The sequence below is a fragment of the Chiloscyllium punctatum genome, chromosome 10 (assembly GCF_047496795.1).
Source record: "Chiloscyllium punctatum isolate Juve2018m chromosome 10, sChiPun1.3, whole genome shotgun sequence".
Classification (NCBI taxonomy): Eukaryota; Metazoa; Chordata; class Chondrichthyes; order Orectolobiformes; family Hemiscylliidae; genus Chiloscyllium; species Chiloscyllium punctatum.
The window spans coordinates 94,874,437-94,895,164 of record NC_092748.1 but is presented as its reverse complement, the minus strand read 5'-3'; the positions used below and the strand labels follow the sequence as shown (position 1 = coordinate 94,895,164).

At 38.9% G+C, this 20,728-nt stretch overlaps 1 protein-coding gene across 7 annotated transcripts in view; it reads right to left on the bottom strand.

The window, feature by feature from the left end:
• Nucleotides 1-20,728, bottom strand: part of mbd5 (methyl-CpG binding domain protein 5) — a 233,658-nt gene that overhangs the window by 54,673 nt on the left and 158,257 nt on the right. For 6 of the 7 annotated variants that reach the window (XR_011961715.1, XM_072579754.1, XM_072579753.1 and 3 more), the window contains one exon: nucleotides 4,895-5,881. The exons of the other annotated variant lie outside the window; for it this stretch is intronic. Coding sequence is in view for 5 of the 6 variants with exons in the window: in XM_072579754.1 (XP_072435855.1) it covers nucleotides 4,895-5,881 (987 nt within the window). In the remaining variant the exon portion in view is untranslated. The remainder of the gene's footprint in view (nucleotides 1-4,894; nucleotides 5,882-20,728) is intronic. 7 annotated transcript variants of the gene reach the window in all.

Genomic DNA, 20,728 nt, shown 5'->3' with positions numbered 1-20,728 from the left:
CAGAATTGTTACAGTACAGAAGAAGTCTATTCAGTCCCCATCTAGTCTGTGCCTAGACGAGCAATATGAATTTGATATATTCACCTGCAGATTTGACCATGTTTAATTTAAATAATCATCCAACATTCTCTTGGTTCCACCTTCATCACACTTCCAGGCAATGCATTCCAGACTTCAATCACTTATTATGTGAAAAGGTTTTTCTCAAATCACATTTGCTCAGTTTGCAAATCACTTTAAATCTGTATCCTCTGGTTCTTGATCCTTTTAGGGCTGGATACAATTTCTCCCTATTTACTGTGGTATCCAGTCAAGATGGCGGCAGACTAGGATGCTCCAACTGGAGTTCCTCTGCTTCCTTCCTTTTTCATTCTTCTTTCTCCCCCTCTGGTCTCTTGGTGGCTTGTGGTTGTTCCCGGCCTGGTCTCTCAGAAGTGTGATAGGTTCCGGCCTATTCTCCTGGTGGCTTGTGGCAGGTCCCAGGCTAGTCTCCTAGCATTACGTTGGCACGTCTCTTTGGAGCTCATGGCGGTGTCTCGGCTCGGTGTGCAAGTGGATCGTGCCCAAGCATGGTCCCGAGCCACCGGGAGAGATCGAAGAGATCGACAGTTTTAGCAGCAGCGACAGTATCTGCAGCAGCGCCATTGAGAACTGACAGAAGAGCAAGATAAGCAGAGGACTTACGAAATCCTGCTGAACTTTTAACTTATTCCTTTATTTTCCTAGTTTAAACTATGAAAGACTTTAATGGAAACCATTACCTATTCCCTATTTTTTCATATCCTGTTACTACTTTGTACTTAAGCTTTCTTTTGTATCTAGGAAGCTAAGATGGCACCATGTGTGGTAACATTATACATTTTTCACTGATTTCTTATACTTCTATACTGGAGTATACATAACAGTAAAATCTTTTGAAAACTCCATTAAGCCCCCTTACGATTTTATAAACTTTTATCAGACCTCCCCTTAACCTTCTCCCCAAGGAGAACAATCTCAATCAATTTTCAGAATTGAAGTTTCTCATCCCTGAAAACATTTTTCATAAATCTCTTCTGCACTATCTTCAATCTGTTCACCTCATAAGAAAAATGGAATTACAGAACATGAAAAACAGTCTCTAACATGACTAAGGAAAATGAAATTACTTAGCTAGTCTGATAATATTGTAATGCACAAAGTTGCTTGTTCCTTTGATGCACAACCAAGTTACAAAGTTGTATTAAAGATCTGAAGATAAAGTGTTGGATATGAAAAATACTTAAATGCTTTGTCAGTTAATTTTTTTCTGCGAAATGCAAATAATTTATGACAATAAGTCAGAAGTCACACAACACCAGGTTATAGTCCAACAGGTTTAATGTGAAATCACAAGCTTTCAGAGCAGCGACTATAACCTGGTGTCATGTGGCTTCTAACTTTGTCTACCTCAGTCCAACACTGGCACCTCCATCATTAAGACCATAAGACAGCGGTCAGAATTAGGCCATTAAATGGCTTTAAATGACTAAAATGATGGGATTCAAAACATACTGTGTAAGGTTTAGCCATACTAGGAATGGAAAGTTTGAGTTAGCAGGAGAGGCTAGATAGACTGGGATTTTTGTCACTGTGCGTAGGAGGCTGAAAAGCATCTGATAGAGATTTATCAAATCATGAGGGGCAGAGATAAGGTGAATGGCAGGTGTCTTTTCCCTAGGGTGGGGGATTTCAAGATTAGGAGCATATTTTTAGGACGAAAGGAGAAAGATTTTGAAAAGACATAGTGGGCAATTTTGTTTCATACATGGAGTGGTTTGTGCGTGGAATGAACTTCCAGAGGGAGTGATGGATGTGGGTGCAGTTACAACATTTAAAAGATGTTTGGATAAGTACACGAATAAGAAATGTTTGGAGGGATATGGGCCAAGTGGAGGCAAGTGGGACTACTTTAGTTTCGGATTATGGTCGGCATGGACTTGCTTAGACCAAAGGGTCGGTTTTCATGCTGTACACTCTATGATGGAACAGTAAGTATGGGATAAAAATCAATCTGGATACAAATAAGGCAGGCATGACTCTCCATAACTTAATTCAAACTGCAACAATTTCAGTTCAGAAGTGATTATTTGCTCTTCACAGGACCTGTCATCTATAAAGAGCAAAGTTGCAGCCTTATGGCAGCATGTTTGAGAGGAAGGAGAAGAATGGTGTGGAAGCTTTGTTGCTTGAATTAGATGCAAATCATTTGGTCTGACAATATTTTATACAGGTAAGGAATCCTTTATCTGAAAATCTTGAAACCAACTGTTTCTCAGATTACTAGCATTTTCGGTTTTCAGATACACTTACCATGTCGGTTCATTCAGGCCCTTTGGAGGGAGGAAAAGTACTTTGCTTGAAGTGAATGAACTTGCAGATACTTTTTGGTCCATTTGGGCCAAATGAAATTTCTTTTCTTTTTAATAAAAGGGCCCAAAGTCAGTGCATATCTATAGGTCAGTCTGAATCCACTTTTGAAAAGACCTTTGGTTTTTAGATCTTTTTGGTTTACAGACATACGATTAAAAGGCACTCAACCTGCAGGTGCAGGCTCCTGCAAGTCATATTTGTGATAGAAGAAACCTTATTTGGTGGAATTAAAACTGATTAGGTTGGCTGGAGTATAAGACAACATAATTTTATGCAGTTTGCAAAACATGGCTCTGGCACCGGAAAAGTCCTGTGCATTCACCAGGTTCACAACTTAAGGTATTTTATTCTGGGTGAAACATTGCAAACAACTTCCTTAGCCAAGGACCCACGACTTCCAAACGCAGCATGGGACATACAAGGAAGTAGTTGTATACAACAGACAAAATTAACAACCATAATGTAAGTTAGACAGCAAATGAATATCCAACTGTACACACTGGTATATTTCAAGCATTGTTAAACGTATTTAGTGCCATTAAAGACAGTAACAGAAATGCCCCCAACCTCTACTGTCCTGATGAGTCACTGCTCGAAATGTTAACTGCTTTCTTCCTATCGATGCTGCCAGACCTGCTGAATTTCTTCACAAAATTCTGTTTTGTCTCCTTCTACTGGTCTGATTAATTTAATTTTAAACTATTCGGGAAGTACACCGATATACCAAAAATATTTTTGGACCTTAAAATATGTAACTATTTCAATACTGCTTACAAAAAAAAAACAAACATAAATTGGCAGTTTTCAGTAATTCTTTAGACTTCAATAACATTTCAGAGTTATTTTCATAATACAATCTTATTTCGCTTTGGTTTGAACAGAAAAGTTCAAAGAAACCTGCTTGTAACAACTACTTTCGCTCAAACTTTGAACAAAAAATTTACTTAAAGAAACAACAAAAGGACTAAATAGTTGAAGACTCAATTTATGATAAATGGTTATTTATTTTAAAAAGTGCTTTTTCGCATTCAGACTAGAAATAAGTGGAAAATCTTGAAAGCATTATCTTCTATATTAGTCATACATTTCTGTCAAAATAACAGAAGCTTATGGAGCTTGATGTTGCTGCAGCATTGGTGTGTAAATAAACTCATGAAGAACAGATGTACGATAAAACATAGAAGTCCAGAAGTTGCTATTCCTTCATTCCTCCTGAAAGCATATTCGCGCTATTTAGTTCATAACTGAAATGCACGAGTGGTATGAAGTGCAACACTTTCATGGCAGTTATGGATTAAATCTACCATAGAGAGAGTTACAGTTAGTCTCAACTAATGCCAAGTATCCATTTGGAATCCATTTGATGTGCGTTTGTGTGTTTTATTATAGTCAAGTTTGCTGCTAATCTAAAAAGCGTTTGTTTCCAAACTAAAAACCTTTAGGCCATATTATAACACCTCCAAGATGGGTACAATTCAAACCCAGGTCTTAGGCCCAAAGGTAAAGACACTGCCACTGCACCACAAAATCTCCCTGGATTAGCTGTTAGATTCTTTTAATCACGTCTTAATTAATAATTACCATCAATGAGCCTGTCTGGCACAGAATATTTCTTATTTTAAACTTGAAGTTTCATTCCTTCACGTGAACTGCAGTTGGGTATTTTGATTTTCTTTTTTAAAACTTTCCCTTTCTGTCTCATTGCTTTTCACTTTGTTCTCTCCACTATTATTTTTGTGCTCTATTTGACATTGATTTCAATCATTCTACTTGCACTTCCTTTGTTAGACATTCTTCTCTTTATTTCATAATCCTTCAGTCTGAATAGTTAAGCGGGTACACAGTTATTCATCCAGTTCATTTAGGTCCCATATATTCCATTTCCTCTGCAGAAACGGTATTAGCTCACAATTTCAGCAATTTACAGCAAAAAGTACCTTAAGATTAAATGGACAATTCAACATCTAATCATGACAAATGTCATTGGAATGACTCCTACAGAACACTAAAGACATTTATACTTTCAAATTAGAATTTTTTAAGGTTCAAAATAAAGACTAAACAGCAAACATGACATGGATTATGTTGCACAAGACCTCATATCAACTAAGGCAGTCTATAAAATGCAGACATGCTTTTCTTGAAAACAAAAATACTTGATATTCACATAGTTCTGTTACCTTCCCCCCCCCCCCCCCCCAAATAGAATTACCCAGATATCGGAATATAAATTGAGATATATTTGTGGAAAGTACAGCAGTCAAAATCTTAATAAATGGAGTCACTTAATGTAAATACTTTACATGCATTTAAAAACGCACCATGTTAGAAGAGCAATTTTCCTAACCAAAACATTTCTTATATACTTGCACATTGATATGTGCATTTCTACAATTACTTAACTTATGAATGGGATAAAACTTACAGTACACAAATGTTTGCTGCATTTTTTAAAGTAGTATATTATTACAAGTACCAATCATTTGCAAAATTCAAAACTTACCAAGAAGGCTAGCTCCCAGCAAAGGGAGGTGTGGTAGCAAAGAGTTGTTCAATTTTGTAGGTCCTGTTGAATGCCCAGCAGCTGAGATGGGCAGCAGCGATTCTGCCATTGACATAACTGCTGTCCCACCAAGAGTTGAGACGGCAAGTGCTGCTACGGATGATGATGTGGTAGTGGTAGTAGTTGCCTGGGTTGAGGTTGCTATGGAAACCTCAGAATGGTTGGCAGCACGGTCTGAAGGAGAGTGCAAAACACTTCTCAACAGATGGGGATTCAGGGCCATCAGTCCTGGGGCTGCTGTGACAGCTGGAAGGAGGAGGGGGTTTGAAGTAGTGTCATTGTTTGGAGGGCTTGTTAGAGGGTTTGTCAAAAGAGTTTCTGTCCTGTTACTCACTAATTGATTGCTATGCAAATGATCTGGCAGGGGCTGGATCTGTGTCACTGAAGGTGAAGGGTGGTTTTGCTGCTGTAATAAATCTGGCAGAGTTAAATTAAAAGATGTCAGTGGGAGCATGGTAGCTTGTGCCTGATTTTGAAATAAGGTAGCCAAAAGTTGAACAGGTTGCAGTGTCTGTCCAGCCATATCCCCAGGGAGCAAAGTCAAAGCTGAATTTAAGGTTGGGTTCAGAATTCCCAAAGGGTTAACAGAGACTTCTCCCTTGCCATCTCCAGATGTAGGTAACATGTTCAGCATATTTTGGTTCAGGAGCTGTTGTTGGCTCATTGCTAAGGGGATGGACAGAGAGCCAAGCAGATTTGGGTTCAAAGGGTGGGTTAGATTACTACTTGTAGGAACAGCCTGTCCAAATTGAAAGGCTTGGTCCTGACCAATGAATGGAAGAGTGCTCCCCACAGGAATCTGACTATGCATTGCATTTCCAGTTGCTGTTGTAACTATAACTCCATCTTGCAGAACGGATGTTGTCTTGGTAATGGCAAGTTGGTTGGTACCAGCAATGGCCATGGATGCTGGCTGGCCAGAACTACCTGAAACCCACACAGACAGGTTAAAGATAAGTAAAATATTCTCAACTCTCGATGTTAGCATTCACAGTGAATGTAGGTCATATATCTATCTTTATATTAACAATCCAGCACAAAAACTAATAACACAAAGGAGACTAACTACTAGAAGGCTTCAAAAGCCAATTTAATTAACCATTTGAGATATAATCCAGATGCCCAAAATACAACAAAAAAAGGTTTGAAAATGGTTAGGTCTTCAATTCAATCATCAGTTGGGTACATGAATCAAAATCAAAATATTTCAAATAAAAAAGAAAATCTCCAAATTTAATTAAATTGCTAGCAATATTATATTAGAAAACAAGAATTTACATTGAAGGTTGTTCTAACAATTGCATGGGGCAGAAAGGCACATTATTCTCCTTGTTTCCCCTTGTAGTAATGGACAGTTTATTCTGAGTGAAAAGGTTTTTCGCCAAATCTTAAAGGAAAAAAAAGTCACAGGAATAGACATTTCATTCAAATCAAAATTTTAGTTAAAAACTGAAAACTTAGCATTCCATTTGTAATTACAGAAGTTAAAAGCAAATTTCTCAACAAATTAGAACTTTTCTGTAAAAGCTTTATACTATACTAAGATCATAGTAATTTGAAAATTTTATTTTGTAGGCTGTTTACTGGCTTCAACTTGTCCATTTCCTTTGTTTAATCCCAGGCAATTATCTTTTTTTTTTAATTTTAGTTATAGCTCCCAATCTACCTTTGTCTCTCCTTTCATGTCCTTACATTTACTGCTTTTTCATTGCAATGAGAAGTAGGCCTTTTTAGGTAGAATATTTCTGCACATCAGTGTTACCATTTGTCATTTATCATGAAGGTCGGATGAGAAATAGAAGAGCACTTCCTTCTACTCTTTATCTGCCCCACTTACAACTGGGCATACAGCCATGAATAAGTAGTTTTAGATCCTGGACAAAAACGGATTATTCAATAGAAAGCAATAACTAATTTATAATCTCAGATTGATGACCAAGGAGAGACTCAAAAATGCCAGGCATAAAATTTTTATAAAAGTTTAAAGACAAAGAATTCAATGTAACTGGTCATAATTATTTGAAATCTGGAACAAAGAACGTACTATTGACATACTATGGCAATCTTTGTTTAGTTGGCACAGAACTTGGGAATTTCAAATAAATATGCATCTGCCAGACTAAAAGCTCATCTTTAAAGGTTTTGGATTAATTTAAAATAAATATTTCACTAACTTTTAGGCATAGTATCAAAGCAGTATATGATAATAAACTGTGTCCAATATTCATGCATATGCTTCACTTAGTTTATGGCACGATTAATCTTTTTCAAATAAACAGTAGTTTGGCAGAGCAAAACTTGAATGTTGCTGAAAACACCGATACTAACACCAACAAGAGGAGCATGGTTGATCTGATTACTCCAGATTCTCAACTATCACCCTTCATTCTCGTTTCTCAAGAATCTATTTAATTTAACTTGCCTTAAAAATATTCAAGGACTTTCTTCCTCAAAAGGTGGAAGTAGAGTTCCAAAGACTCTTGATCATCACAGGACTTCTTATCTCTGTGTTAAATGGGTGACACATTACTTACAAACAATGACACAGAATCCTAGATTCTTCGAGAAGTGGGCACATTTTTCCCACAAAGATGCTTCAGGATCCTGTATGTTTGAATTACAGTGACTTGTACACTTTTAAACTCCAGTGGACACGTACCAAGTCTGTCCAACCTTTCTTCATGTGAAAACCTGGCCAATTCTGGTGTCCGTTTATAAATCTTTTCTGATCCGCGTCCAAAGGATTTACATTTTTCAATACTACGGACAGCACTCCAAATATTCTTGCACCAATGCACTGAATAACTGAAGCTTAATCTTCTTACTTTTGAATTCAAATCCGTTCAAAATAAATTATAACATTCTACAAAATAACAACCCCAAAACAACTGTGGATGCTGGAATCAGAAGCAAAAACCAAAAAAAAAACAAATTGTTGAAAAAGCTCAGCAGGTCTAGCAACATCTGTGGAGAGACATCAGAACCAACATTTTGGGTCCAGTGACCCTTCTTCTAAAGAGTGTTCTCTCTACAGGTGCTGCCAAATGATAACATTCTATTCGTTTTACTAATTACTTGCTGCAAACTCATGTTTTACATTTCATGCATTCGAACACCTAGATCTCTCTGCACCTTAAAGCTCTACAATCCCGCATCCCCAGACATGCTTCCTTTTTATTCCTCTTGCCAAAAGGGACAATTTCACATTTTCTTATAATATACTTCGAGTTGCTAGATCCTTATTCATTTAGTTAACCTACCATATCCTTTCATGGCCTACTTACTCCCTCTTCACACACTAGTTTCAGACTTAACTATCTGTCATCAGCAAATTTAGCAACTGTACTTTGGGTCTATTCATCCAAGTAACTGTCAAATGCCAAGCGTTAAACATAGGGTCACAGAGTGATAGATGCACAGCACTGAGTCAGACCCTTAGGTACAATTCGCTCATGCCCGACCAGATATTCTAAATTAATCCCATTTGCCAGCATTTAGCCCTTATCTCTCTGATCTTTCCCTATTCATATATCCATCCATGTGCCTTTCAAATGTTGTTATAGTATCAGCCTCCATCACTTCCGCTGACAGCACTACCCTCTGTGTGAAAATATTGCCCCATAGGTCTTTTAAATCTCTCCCCGCCCACTTAAACCTATGCCCTTGAGATTTGGACCTGCCCCCCGACCCCAGGGAAAAGACTATGTCTATTTGCCCTATTTATGCCTGTCATGATTTTATAAACTTCCATAATGTCACCCCTTAGCCTCTGATGCTCCAGGTAAAATAGACCCAGCCTATTCAGACACTCCCCAGAGCTCAAATCCGCCAACTCTGGCAACATCCTTATAAAAATCTTTTCTGAACCCTTCCAAGTTTCACAACATCTTTCCTATATCAGGGAAACCAGAATTGCACACAGTATTCCACGAATGACCTACAGTTACAACATGACCTCCCAATTCCTATAATTCATATTCAGCAACACTCCCCAGGACCTTATCATTAAATCTACAAGTCCTTCGCTGGTTTGCCTTTCCAAAATGCAACACCTCACATTTATCCAATTAAACTCCACCCACCACTCCTCGACACATTGGCTCATCTGATCAAGATCCTGTTGTAATCTTAGGTAACCTTCTTCGCTGTCCATTATACCTCCAATTTTGGTGTCATCTGCAAACTTATTAACCATACCTCACACCCAAATTATTTACAACAAATGACAAAAAGCAACAGACTCAGTACCAATCCTTGTGGCACACCACTGGTCACAGGTCTCCAGTCTGAAAAGCAACTCTCCACCACCACCACCCTCTGTCTTCTATCTTTGAGTAGGCTCTGTATCCAAATGGCTAGTTCTCCCTGGATTCCATGTGATCTAACCTTGCTGACTAGTCTATCAGGAGGAACCTTCTTGAATGCCTTACTGAAGTTCACATAGATTCCAACAATCGGAAGCAGCCAAAATGGAACCAAATAAATTCCAGAAGAACAGTGCAGCAGCACTTCACAGGAGGCACCAAAGCACTGAAGATGTCACATAGACAGGGGAGGAAACATCTGCAAATCAACTTCCTAGTTCAGCAAATGTACCCAAAACCACGACAGCTGGCACCCGAGCTACAAATCTTTACACAAACCTTTAACACCTATGGGTGAGAGACGCTAAGACAAGCAAGGAAATGGGAATACTGGTGTCAATTGCCTCAATGCTACCTATGAACAACTCTGACTCCTGCATGAATGCTGAAGAAATCAAATACTATCACAGTGCCAGATACAGACCACCAATCAACAACCCAGGGAAACAGTCAGACGAAACAGTCTCAGGATGATCCAGGTTATGATTACAGATGCACACAGCAGACTACATAGGTACAGACAAGAAATTGCATGCCAAAAATTGTTAATTTCAAAACAACCAATCAGAAGTGGATCGCGCCAATTGAACAGGCCATCATCATAATACTGAACAGAACCATACACATGAAGCGAACGGCACAACAAGACAAAATGACTAGGCTAACCAGCAGCAGAGTAGGCAACATGACAGACACCTATGGTTAGAAACCTCTCCAATAGGCAGTTTATAAACACAGAAAAAGCCATACTAGCCAAGGGACTCAAGTACAACACAAGGATACAAAAAGAACAGACTTCCCAGCTGCACTAGAACGTAAGCTCAAAACTAACGGACTAACTGAAGAGACACAGCAAGCAGTCAGACACAGAAGTGTACCTTTATTAAGGAAAGGCAAACAAACAACCTCAACACCAAAGAGAAAGAAGCCCTAAAAACACTCAAAAATGACAAGAACAATCATAGTACCAGCAGACAAGGGCAGAGTGATGGTCATCATGGACAAGACCGAATATATTCAGAAAGCAGAGCAACTACTTCAGATACTGACATCTTGGTACAGAGAGTGTTCAACTCCACACCACGGCTAACCAATAGAATAAACAACACATTACGGAACCTTAAAAAACGGACTAATAACCAGCCTTGATCTACAATGATGAAATCAGAAAGCAACATTCCAAGATTTTACGGATTACCCAAAGAACACAAACCAGACACACCACTCAGACCCATTGTGGCACAACCGTGAATGCCATTGCAAAAACTGGCAAAAGAACTCCAAGAAAAACTAAAACATTTTATCAGCGGATCCAACCACTGCATACAATCATTACAGAAATTCCTGGACAACATCAAGAACATAAACATAGACAAGGATGAAGCAATGGTCCCATTTGATGTAATAGCACTGTTCACTTCAACTGACAAAACTCTCGCCCGAGAAATAATAGCCAACCTCCTGGACAGGCAGAACAGACAACACAACAGGGAACCTATCAACAAAGACTGCACACTCAAACTACTCAACCTTGATGACACACTACACATTCAACAACCAAATATATGAACACATCAATGGAACACCTATGGGCTCACCCATCTCTGGGCTCATAGCAGAAGCAGTGATGCATTGATTAGAACAAACAGTCCAACCACAAGTCCAACCCAAACTCTGGATCAGATATGTAGATGACACTTTTGTAATCATTAAGCGAATAGAAATCGAGAAAACACACTGGATCATTAACATCACACTTAAAGGGATCATATTTACAAGAGAGGAGGAAACCAACTACCAACTCCCATTCCTGGATGTGATGGTACAAAGAACACAGAATGGTGAATTCACCACAAAAAGTGTACAGGAAAGCCACACACCATGATCGCTCACACCTGAATTATAACAGCAATCACCCAAACGTGCACAAGTTACATTAGAGCCCTGTTCAAGAGGGTTACAACACACTGCAGCACTCCTGACCTATGAAGGGAAGAATACCTCTAAAGGAACTTCACCAAAAACTGATATCCCCGCAACTTCATCCGCAGATGCCTAACAAACAATGTAACAAGGACATGCCATAACCTAACTCACGAGCCACGCTAACTTACATAAAAAACATCTTGGAACTGACAGCCAGACTTCTCCAGCCACTAGGATCCATGATTGCCCATAAACAGACAGCCACGTCAGACAACTACTCACCAGGACAAAAGTCCCGATACCCACCATGTGCAAGACGAACGTAATTTACAAGATTCCATGCAACACCATATAGGGCAAACAGGCAGACAACTAACAATCCGCATCCATGAACACCAACTAGTCGCTACACGGCACGACCAGCTGTTCCTAGTAGCAATGCACACAGATGAAAGGGACTCCAAATTCAACTGGGACAATACAACGATCATGGGACAAGCTAAACAGAGGGCAGCCAGAGAATTCAGAGAAGCATGCCACTCACCCACAGACTCCATCAACAAGCACTTTGATCTGGAAACAATATACTGGCCAGTACAATGAACAACCGGAACTGGCAAATGGAAGCAGCAGAAACTGAACCAAATAAATTCCAGAAGACAATACAGCAGCGCTTCACAAGAGGATCCAAAGCACTGAAGATGTTACCTGGACAGGGGATGAAACGTCTGCAAATCAACTTCCCAGCTCAGCAATCATACCCAAAACCATGACAACTGGCACCCAAATCTTTACACAAACCTTATTCACATGGATCACGTCCGCCACTCTGCCCTCATCAATTCTTTGTTAATTCTTCAAAAAACTCAATCAAGTTAGTGAGACATGATTTCCCAAGCAGAAAGCTATGCTGACTCTGCCGATCAGTTTTTGTCGTTCCAAATACATGTCAATCCTGTCCCTCAGAATTCCCTACAACAAAATGCCCATCACTGATGTCAGACCCACCAGTCGATAGTTTCCTGACTTGACCTTATCACCTTTCTTAAACATTGGCACCATGTTAGCCAACCTCCAGTCTTCTAGCACCTCACCTGTGGCCATCGATGATACAAATATCTCAGTAAGGGCCTAGCAATCACTTGCTCAGCCTCCCACAAAGTTCTAGGGTACATCTGATCAGGTCCCGGGGAACATAGAACATAGCAGCCCTTGAGCCCTCGATGTTGCACCGACTTGTGGAACCAGTCTGAAGCCTATCTATCCTACACTATTCCGTTTTCATCCATATGATTATCCAATGATCATTTAAATCCCTTAAAGTTGGTGAGTCTACAACTGTTGCAGGCAGGGCGTTCCACGTCCTTCCTACTCTGAGTAAAGAAACCACCTCTGACATCTGCCCTTTATCTATCACCCCTCAATTTAAAGCTGTGTCCCCTTGTGCGAGCCATTAGTATACGAGGAAAAAGGCTCTATGTTCACCTTGTCTAACCCTATTATCGCACATGTCTCAATTAAGTCACCTCTCAACTTTCTTTTCTCTAATGAAAACAGCCTCAAGTTCCTCAGCCTTTCCACATAAGACCTTCCCTCCATACCAGGCAACATCCTAATAAAAACCACCTCTGAACCCTTTCCAACATCTCCACATCCTTCCGATAATGTGGTGACCAGAACTGTGTGCAATATTCCAAGTGTGGCTGTACCAGAGTTTTATTCAGCTGCAACATGTCCTCGTGGCTCCTAAAAGCAATCAACTAGCACCCTCTGCTTCCTACCATCAATCCAATTTTGCATCCAGTTTGCCAGCTTGTCCTGGATTCCATGTGATCTAATCATCCTGCCATCCATCACACCTCCTTGCTTCTGTAAATTCCTCACTGCCACTCCAACTGAACCATGTGATCTGATAGGATTCGTCTCCAAATACACTTCCTGAAAACATAATCATCAGTAACACGGGAACTCTCCCTAATCGCCCACAAGTGACAGGGAGAGCATATCACACTACAAAATGCCACCTTTGCAACTTAATCTGCGCACACAGAAAATAGCAGTCTTACTGCTGTAAAAAGTGCTCCAGGCTAACTTACTACTTCGGTTTTATATTTTAAAATTTTAATTGAGACACAGATCTCAATACAACATTGAATTAAAAAAGAATCCACTCAACTCACTATTGTAGATTTACAAAGAACGAACAGTAAGGTTACATTTATAAACTATTCACTTAGCTGCTCCCCTGCTGAGAGCGCTCCCACACAGGTTCCTCTAAGGTCAGCAGTGAATTACGCTGTTTGTTAACTTTTCTTAGACACAATCTGATGTCCAGAGACACAACAAAAAGATTTTACAATACAAAAGTAAGGGCTAATAATTGGCTTGTAAGTCAATTCTAGTTGGCCTTATAAGCGACTAGAAGACATGGAGGAAAAAAAAAAGATAGGCTCCCCATGCATTAAGGTAATTGAAAAAATGTGCAAGTCTTGGATATAGTCTGACTGACTGCAGCAAACAGGTCTCTCCAGAAAATTGCAGTTTTGACCTCCTTATCAGAAGGTTATCCTTGCTACACTTTTATACAAAAGTGCAACAAAGCTTCCCCAGAATGATGGTAGGACTGATATATGAGGAGAGGTTGAATTAGTTAGGATTATTTTCGTTTTCAGAAGAATGAAGAAGGACTGTCAAAACCTATAGAAGGGAGCATGAAAAGGCCTTAACAGGTAGGATTCAGAAAAAATCCCAAGGCACTCTACACTTATGCGGGGAACAAGATGATGGCCAGAGTGTGGGTAGGGCCGTTCAGGGATTGTGAAGGGAACTTGTGCCTGGATTCAGAGGAGGTAGTGGAAGACTTTAAAGAATACTTTGCTTCAGTATCCTGAGTGTGACCTTGTCGTTTGAGATGATAGCATGAAACAGGCTGATAGGCTTGAACAGATTGATGTTGAGGAGAAGGATGTGGAGATTTTGAAAAACTTGAAGATAGGCAAGTCGCCTGGGTCAGACGGGATATGCTCAAGGTTACTACAGGCAGCGAGGGAAGAGACTGCTGCATCTTTGCCCACAATCTTTGCGTCCTCAATGCCCACTGGAGTAGCACCAGATGATTGGAGGGTGGCAAACTTTCTTCCCTTGTTCAAGAAAAGGAATAGGGATAATCCTGGGAATTATAGACCAGTCAGTTTTATGTCAGTGGTGTGCAAATTATTGGACAGGATTCAAAGAGACGGGGTTTATGATTATTTGGAAAAGCATAGCTTGATTAGAGATCGTCAGCATGGCTTTGTGAGGGGCATGTCATGCCTCACAAGCCTTACTGAATTCTTTGAGGAAGTGACAAAACACATTGAAGGTAGAGCATATGAATTTTATCTGATGTTTATGGATTTTAGCGAGGTGTTTGCGAAGGTTCCCCATGGTAGGTTCATTCAGAAAGTAAGGAGGCATGGGTTACAGGGAAATTTGGCTGCCTGGATACAGAATTGGCTGGCCCATAGAAGACAGAGGGTGGTAGTGGATGGACAGTATCCAGCCTGGAACTCAGTGACCAGCGGTGCTCTGCAAGGATCTGTTCTAGGACCTCCAGTTTTTGTGATTTTTATAAATTACTTGGATGAGAAAGTGAAAGGGTGGGTTAGTAAGTTTGCCGATGACATGAAGGTTGGTGGAGTGGTGCATATAGTGTGGATGGCTGTTGTAGGTTGCAACGGGACATTGATAGGATGTAGAATTGGGCTAATAAGTGGCAGATGGAGTTCAACCTGGAAAAGCGTGAAGCGATTCATTTTGGAAGGTCGAATTTGAATGCAGAATACAGGCTTAAAGGCAAGGTTCTTGGTAGTGTGGAGGAACAGAGGGATCTTGTGATCCACATCATAGATCACTGAAAGTTGCCACCCAAGTTGACAGGTTTGTTAAAGAAGGATATGGAGTGTTGGCTTTCATTAGGGGGATTTAGTTTAAGTGCTACGAGGTTATGTTGCAGCTCTATATAGCCCTTCGAACACACTTGGAATATTGCGTTCAGTTCTGATTGCCTCATGATAGGAATGACATGGAAGCATGAGAGAGAGAGGATGCAGAGGAGATTTACTAGGTGCTGTCTGGATTGGAGGGCATGTCTTATGAAGAAAGGTTGAGGGAGGCAGGGCTTTTCTCATTGGACTGAAGGAGGATGAGAGGTGACTTGATAGAGGGTTCAAAATGATGAGAGGCAGAGATAGAGTGAAAAACCAGAGACTATTTTTCAGGGTGGAAATAGCTATCACAAAGGGGCATAATTTTAAGGTGATTGAAGGTAGGTTTATGGGAGATGTCAGAGGTAGGTTCCTTACACAGAGTGGCAGGTGCATGGAATGCACTACCAGTAGTGGTAGTAGAGTCAAATACATTAGGAACATTTAAGCAACTCTTGAATAGGCACATGGATGATAGTAAAATGAAGGGTATGTAGGTTAGTTTAATCTGAGAGTAGGATAAAAGATTGGCACAACATTGAGGGCTGAAGTGCCTGTGCTTGTTTTATGCTTAATTCTAGCAGGAGCACACAAAGGAAGAATCTCCCAATGACAGCAGAGTCCAGAATTGGATGTCACAGTCGAAGGATACAAGGTAAACCATTTCGGACTAAGAGGAGAAATTTCTTAACGCAGAGTGGCAGGCCTGTGGAATTTGCTAATTTGAGCATGGGTTGGAGCACTTTAAGCAGCAGCAAGGAAATATCCAAACAATAACCTGCATTGTACATTGGAAATAGTCCCATCCTCCTGCCACGTGCCTAATTCAATCAAAAAGATGTTTCACAGGAAACGAACAAAAGTGAGACAATGTCGGACTTAGAGAATATCCTATGGCTACTCCATTTACTGGACATAATGTAACATCATTGAAATTATCTGTATTAGTAGTTAAGTTCATAATTTCAACAACCACAGATTCAGAAAATGGTGGCCCCGTTAGGTTTCTGTGAAAGGGAGAAATGCAACTCTTGTTCACTTTCTTGAGTGGTGTGGTTGCCAACAGTCCTGCTGTATTCAATGAGCATATTCAATGAGCACATTCAATGAGCACACAGACAAGGCACTGTTGTTGCTGTAGGTTGCATATAGTTTGAGCATAGGCAAAGGGATCCCTTTCCATTGGGATGAATCCAATCATAAATGTTGCAAAATAGTTTGGTACTGATGCACAAATCAAATATTTCTGAAGCCTGCTTCAAACTAAGCTGTGCAATCACTCTTGATGGCAGATCAAACAGATGTGAATTTGGGATCATTCATAAGAACACAGTGACTTATGCCAACATAATTGCATTTGGTTAGCATGACTCCGCTAATGCCTTTACCAGATACAAATACTAAATGGTTGATTTGGCCTCGATGTCTAGCAATTTCATTTCTCTGCCAATGTGATGACAGATACAAAGATACAAGCCCCAGTGACGGGCTAATAAAGAAAAAATGCGTTTCTCTGGTTGTCTATAGCACAGAATGTAGAGCAAAAATGTTGGAGAGTCATAGAGATGTACAGCATGGAAACATTTGAGATTTGCTAGCACCTCCTGAACAGTCCTAAGTGATCTAACAGCTATGTTAAAAATAAATTTATCAGTAAAGCTGATCATTTTGCTCATTTATGCTTGCTCAAAAGAACATTCATTCACATTCCTTGATTTTGCAAACAATGGGTCCTGCATATATCCAAGCCTTGCCCAACATGGGAAGTTTGAAGTTTGCAATACCTTATATCACAGCAATGCTTCATCCAATTAAGAGTCAACTCATCACCACCCCTTTCATGTTATAAACTGTTTGAAATTTGCATCTTGCATTCACCCTGATCAGTGCAAGACAAACAACTTTAGCAATATGTCTCATTTCACAGCAAAACTGTTCGAGCAGGTTGTGGAATGCATTTGTTAAGAATTATTTATTAAGTGCTGCTGTTTGATAGCTTTGTGAAAAATCACAAAAACTTTTCTTACAAAGAGAAAATGATTATGGTGGTTTAAAAATATTAAATGCGACTATATAACTACTTGCAACACTACATATTTTGGCCGTGCTACCAGATCAGTGCCAAGATACAGCATCAAACTGATTAATCAATTCAACTGCAGCAAGCTTTTAAAGGCTACAAGCGTAATATACACAGCTATTGCTTAAAACAATTTGATTCACTTAGCAAATAATATCTTAATGTTATTTATGTAACTAGAATACAATTAAACTGATTAATCAAAATGTAACAGATCAGTCCCACAGCATTTGGTTTTGACTTTTTAGCATTAATATTTATACAATACCTTTAAGCTGAAAATAGATTTCATTAATATTTATAACGACCTTGAATTAATAAATTGGGTTTAAAATGATATCAAAGTAACTAATAAATAAGCGTAACTTAAAGTTCCTTAATGAAGATTACTCTGAATCAATGAAAAGCCTTTTCTATAGTATATTTGCATGGCACAGACCTCCATTGCTTTGGGTATGTGCAGCCACAACAGAACTTACCAACTAAATTGTATGCCTGTGACAGCTTTTACTTTAAAATTATACGTGAAACTAAAGGGCTTTGAAAACACCCGAACAGCCCGAATAATTAACTATTTGCCTTTAGTCTTTAGTTTTACGCTGAATGACATTGATACTTATGTCATTACCATTGTGAAAGACGATGTAAACTAGAATGTAATAATCACATTTTCAGTTTTACTATTTTTTAAAAATATTGATCCGTAAAAAATAAAATATTCAATCTTTCCTTGTGAAGCTAGTGAATTTCATATCACTGCAAATTACTGTAATTGTCCTGAAAACAACCATTTACCAGTGATAGTCATGGAGTTATAAAGGTGTACATCACGGAAACAGACCCTTTGGTCCAACACGCCCATGCCGACCAGATATCCCACCTGCCAGCACCAGACCCATATCACTCTAAAACTCTCCTATTTATATACACACAGGTTGAGCCCATTTGTCTGAGTGCTTACATGATTCACGTGCTGTTCTTGGCTATTGCACAATTTAAAATTAGTGTTCAATCTGTTATTTAAGTCTTTAATGGTGAATTATGAAAAATGCATAAATGAGCATTTCAATAATTGTTGCGACAATGATGATTTGTTTCTAAAATCTAGTTAAACAAATGCATTTTATTTTTATACCAATGCAGTTTTTATGTAAATTAGATGCAGTATAAAATCATTTGGGACTTGCAATAGGAACAACATCAGCCTTATCAGAGTTTGGGTTTCAACTTATCTGAATCTGATCTGAAAGCTTCCCCTTGAATTGCTTTCAATTACATGATCACATGACAATACAGCTAAAGACAGCTGTAACAAGGTCATATGTTTCACAAAATTGATTTTTGAAGTGGGGAGTCCAGAATTAGAGGGCATAGGTTTAGGGTGAGAGGGGAAAGATATAAAAGAGACCTAAGGGGCAACTTTTTCACGCAAATGAGCTGCCAGAGGAGGTGGCAGAGTCTGGTATCTGGATGGGTATATGAATAGGAAGGGTTTGGAGGGATATGAGCTGGGTGTTGGCAGGTGGGTCTAGATTGGGTAGGGATCGCTGGTTGGCATGGATGAGTTGGACCGAAGGGTCAGTTTCCATGCTGTACATCTCCATGACTATATACAAGCCCTCTATATAATTCAAATCACTTTCACAAGAGCAGATTAGTATTCAGGACAGTTTGAATGCTTATGAGGAGTCAGGTCAAGATTACACTTATTTGAATGGGAATTGGGATAATTAGTCTCAGCACACAGACCTCACAGATTGTGACCAATTCCAACTGAATGCATATCTCTTGGTGAAATGTTTGGGGAATTTGACTGAAAAAGTCCACAAATAGTAAATATTCTTTTAAATGATCTTATGTCATTTCAGAAACAAAATAACTAAACAATATGAAAGATAAACATGTTCCGAGAATGGCCATTTGCAAAAATGTACCTTCAGCTTCTATCACATGTCTTGAAAATTGCATTCTGCAGTATATTCTAATATTTCTAAACCAGGGCATTTGATGTAAATTACTAAAATATCCTACACATTAAAAGTACTTTCAATTATATTTGCAATGATCCAGAAAAAAATAATTTCTGTACACACTCTTGTTCATTTTGATGTATTTCTGAAGAAATTGGGGAGGAAGCTATTTACTTATAATTTAGTTATTCTCTACAAATAGCATGGAGATTAAAAAATTGCTCAAGTTACATGAATGAACATGGTGATCCCTTAACAAAATCAATGAAACTTGGACTAAATTTAGAAATCACAAAATTAAAGACTATCCCTTTCACATGATCTGACTCCAGCCTTAGCTAATCTGCTTTTTAAAAACACTCATGAAAAATCTCAACTCGAAACTTAACTATTCAATTATAATAAATAAAAATAAGCACTCCAGATGTTGATCTCAAATAAAAGCAAGCAAGCAGAAAATGGTGGACTATACCAATGTTGTCTTGGTTGGCCTTCAACCTTAAATAAATTTGCACTCACCTAAAACTGTCACTCATATCTTAACTTACACCAAATCACATTCACCTATCATTCTTAATCGTTGACTGACTGGTTCGTGGTCCTATAATATTTTAATATTAAAATTTTCATCCTTGTTTTCAAATTGCTTTTTTATCTCATCCTCCATTTTCTATGACTATTATCAGCATTAAAAGTTGTCAAGATATCTGTGGATCTCCAAACTTGTATCCTCAATTTTAATTGCTCCACCACCAGCAGCTGTGTTTTTATCAAATTAGGTCTTTTGAAATTCTGCTCCTAAACCTTTCCCATATCTCTGATCTTGGTGAAACTGGATTCATTCTATATGACTTTTGCAGTCAGCATGTCAATGTTTTAAAATCAAGTTAAATGGTGCTCATATAACAAAGATTTTCCTCACAAAGAAATAATTGTTTGCTCTCGAATATGTTTTGTCCTTGGATTTTATTAAGCCTAAAACAACATTTTGATGTGGCATAGTTTTTTAGGCTCTAACATTGAATGTCACACCGATTCCAAATGAATATCGCAGCACTGGCATACCAAACACCATTACAGTGTACTAATTTCAATGTGACATTTCCAAAAGCCTATCGGCACAGTGCTCTAACTGAGCCTCTGACAATACTTGCCTCATTGGCAACAATTAATGTTTCCTTCCATAAGTTCCATTCGTTACTTATGCAAAAATCGAATAAGCAGTCTGCCTCAAATTTTTCCAAACATACGTCACTGGGGTTGTATTATTTTTTGGTCAACAACTTGTATTATCCAAGAATTTGAGAGAGTGTTTGAATGCATTTGCCAGTTGTGTGGTGGGATACGTATTAAGCTAAAAAAAAGAGTCAAGAGCTACCCAGCACGTAACACCTTTGAAAGGGTTACTTTGTTAAGCATTGCTGTGACAATGATATGTACACATCAGCTATCATCACTAGTAGATTATG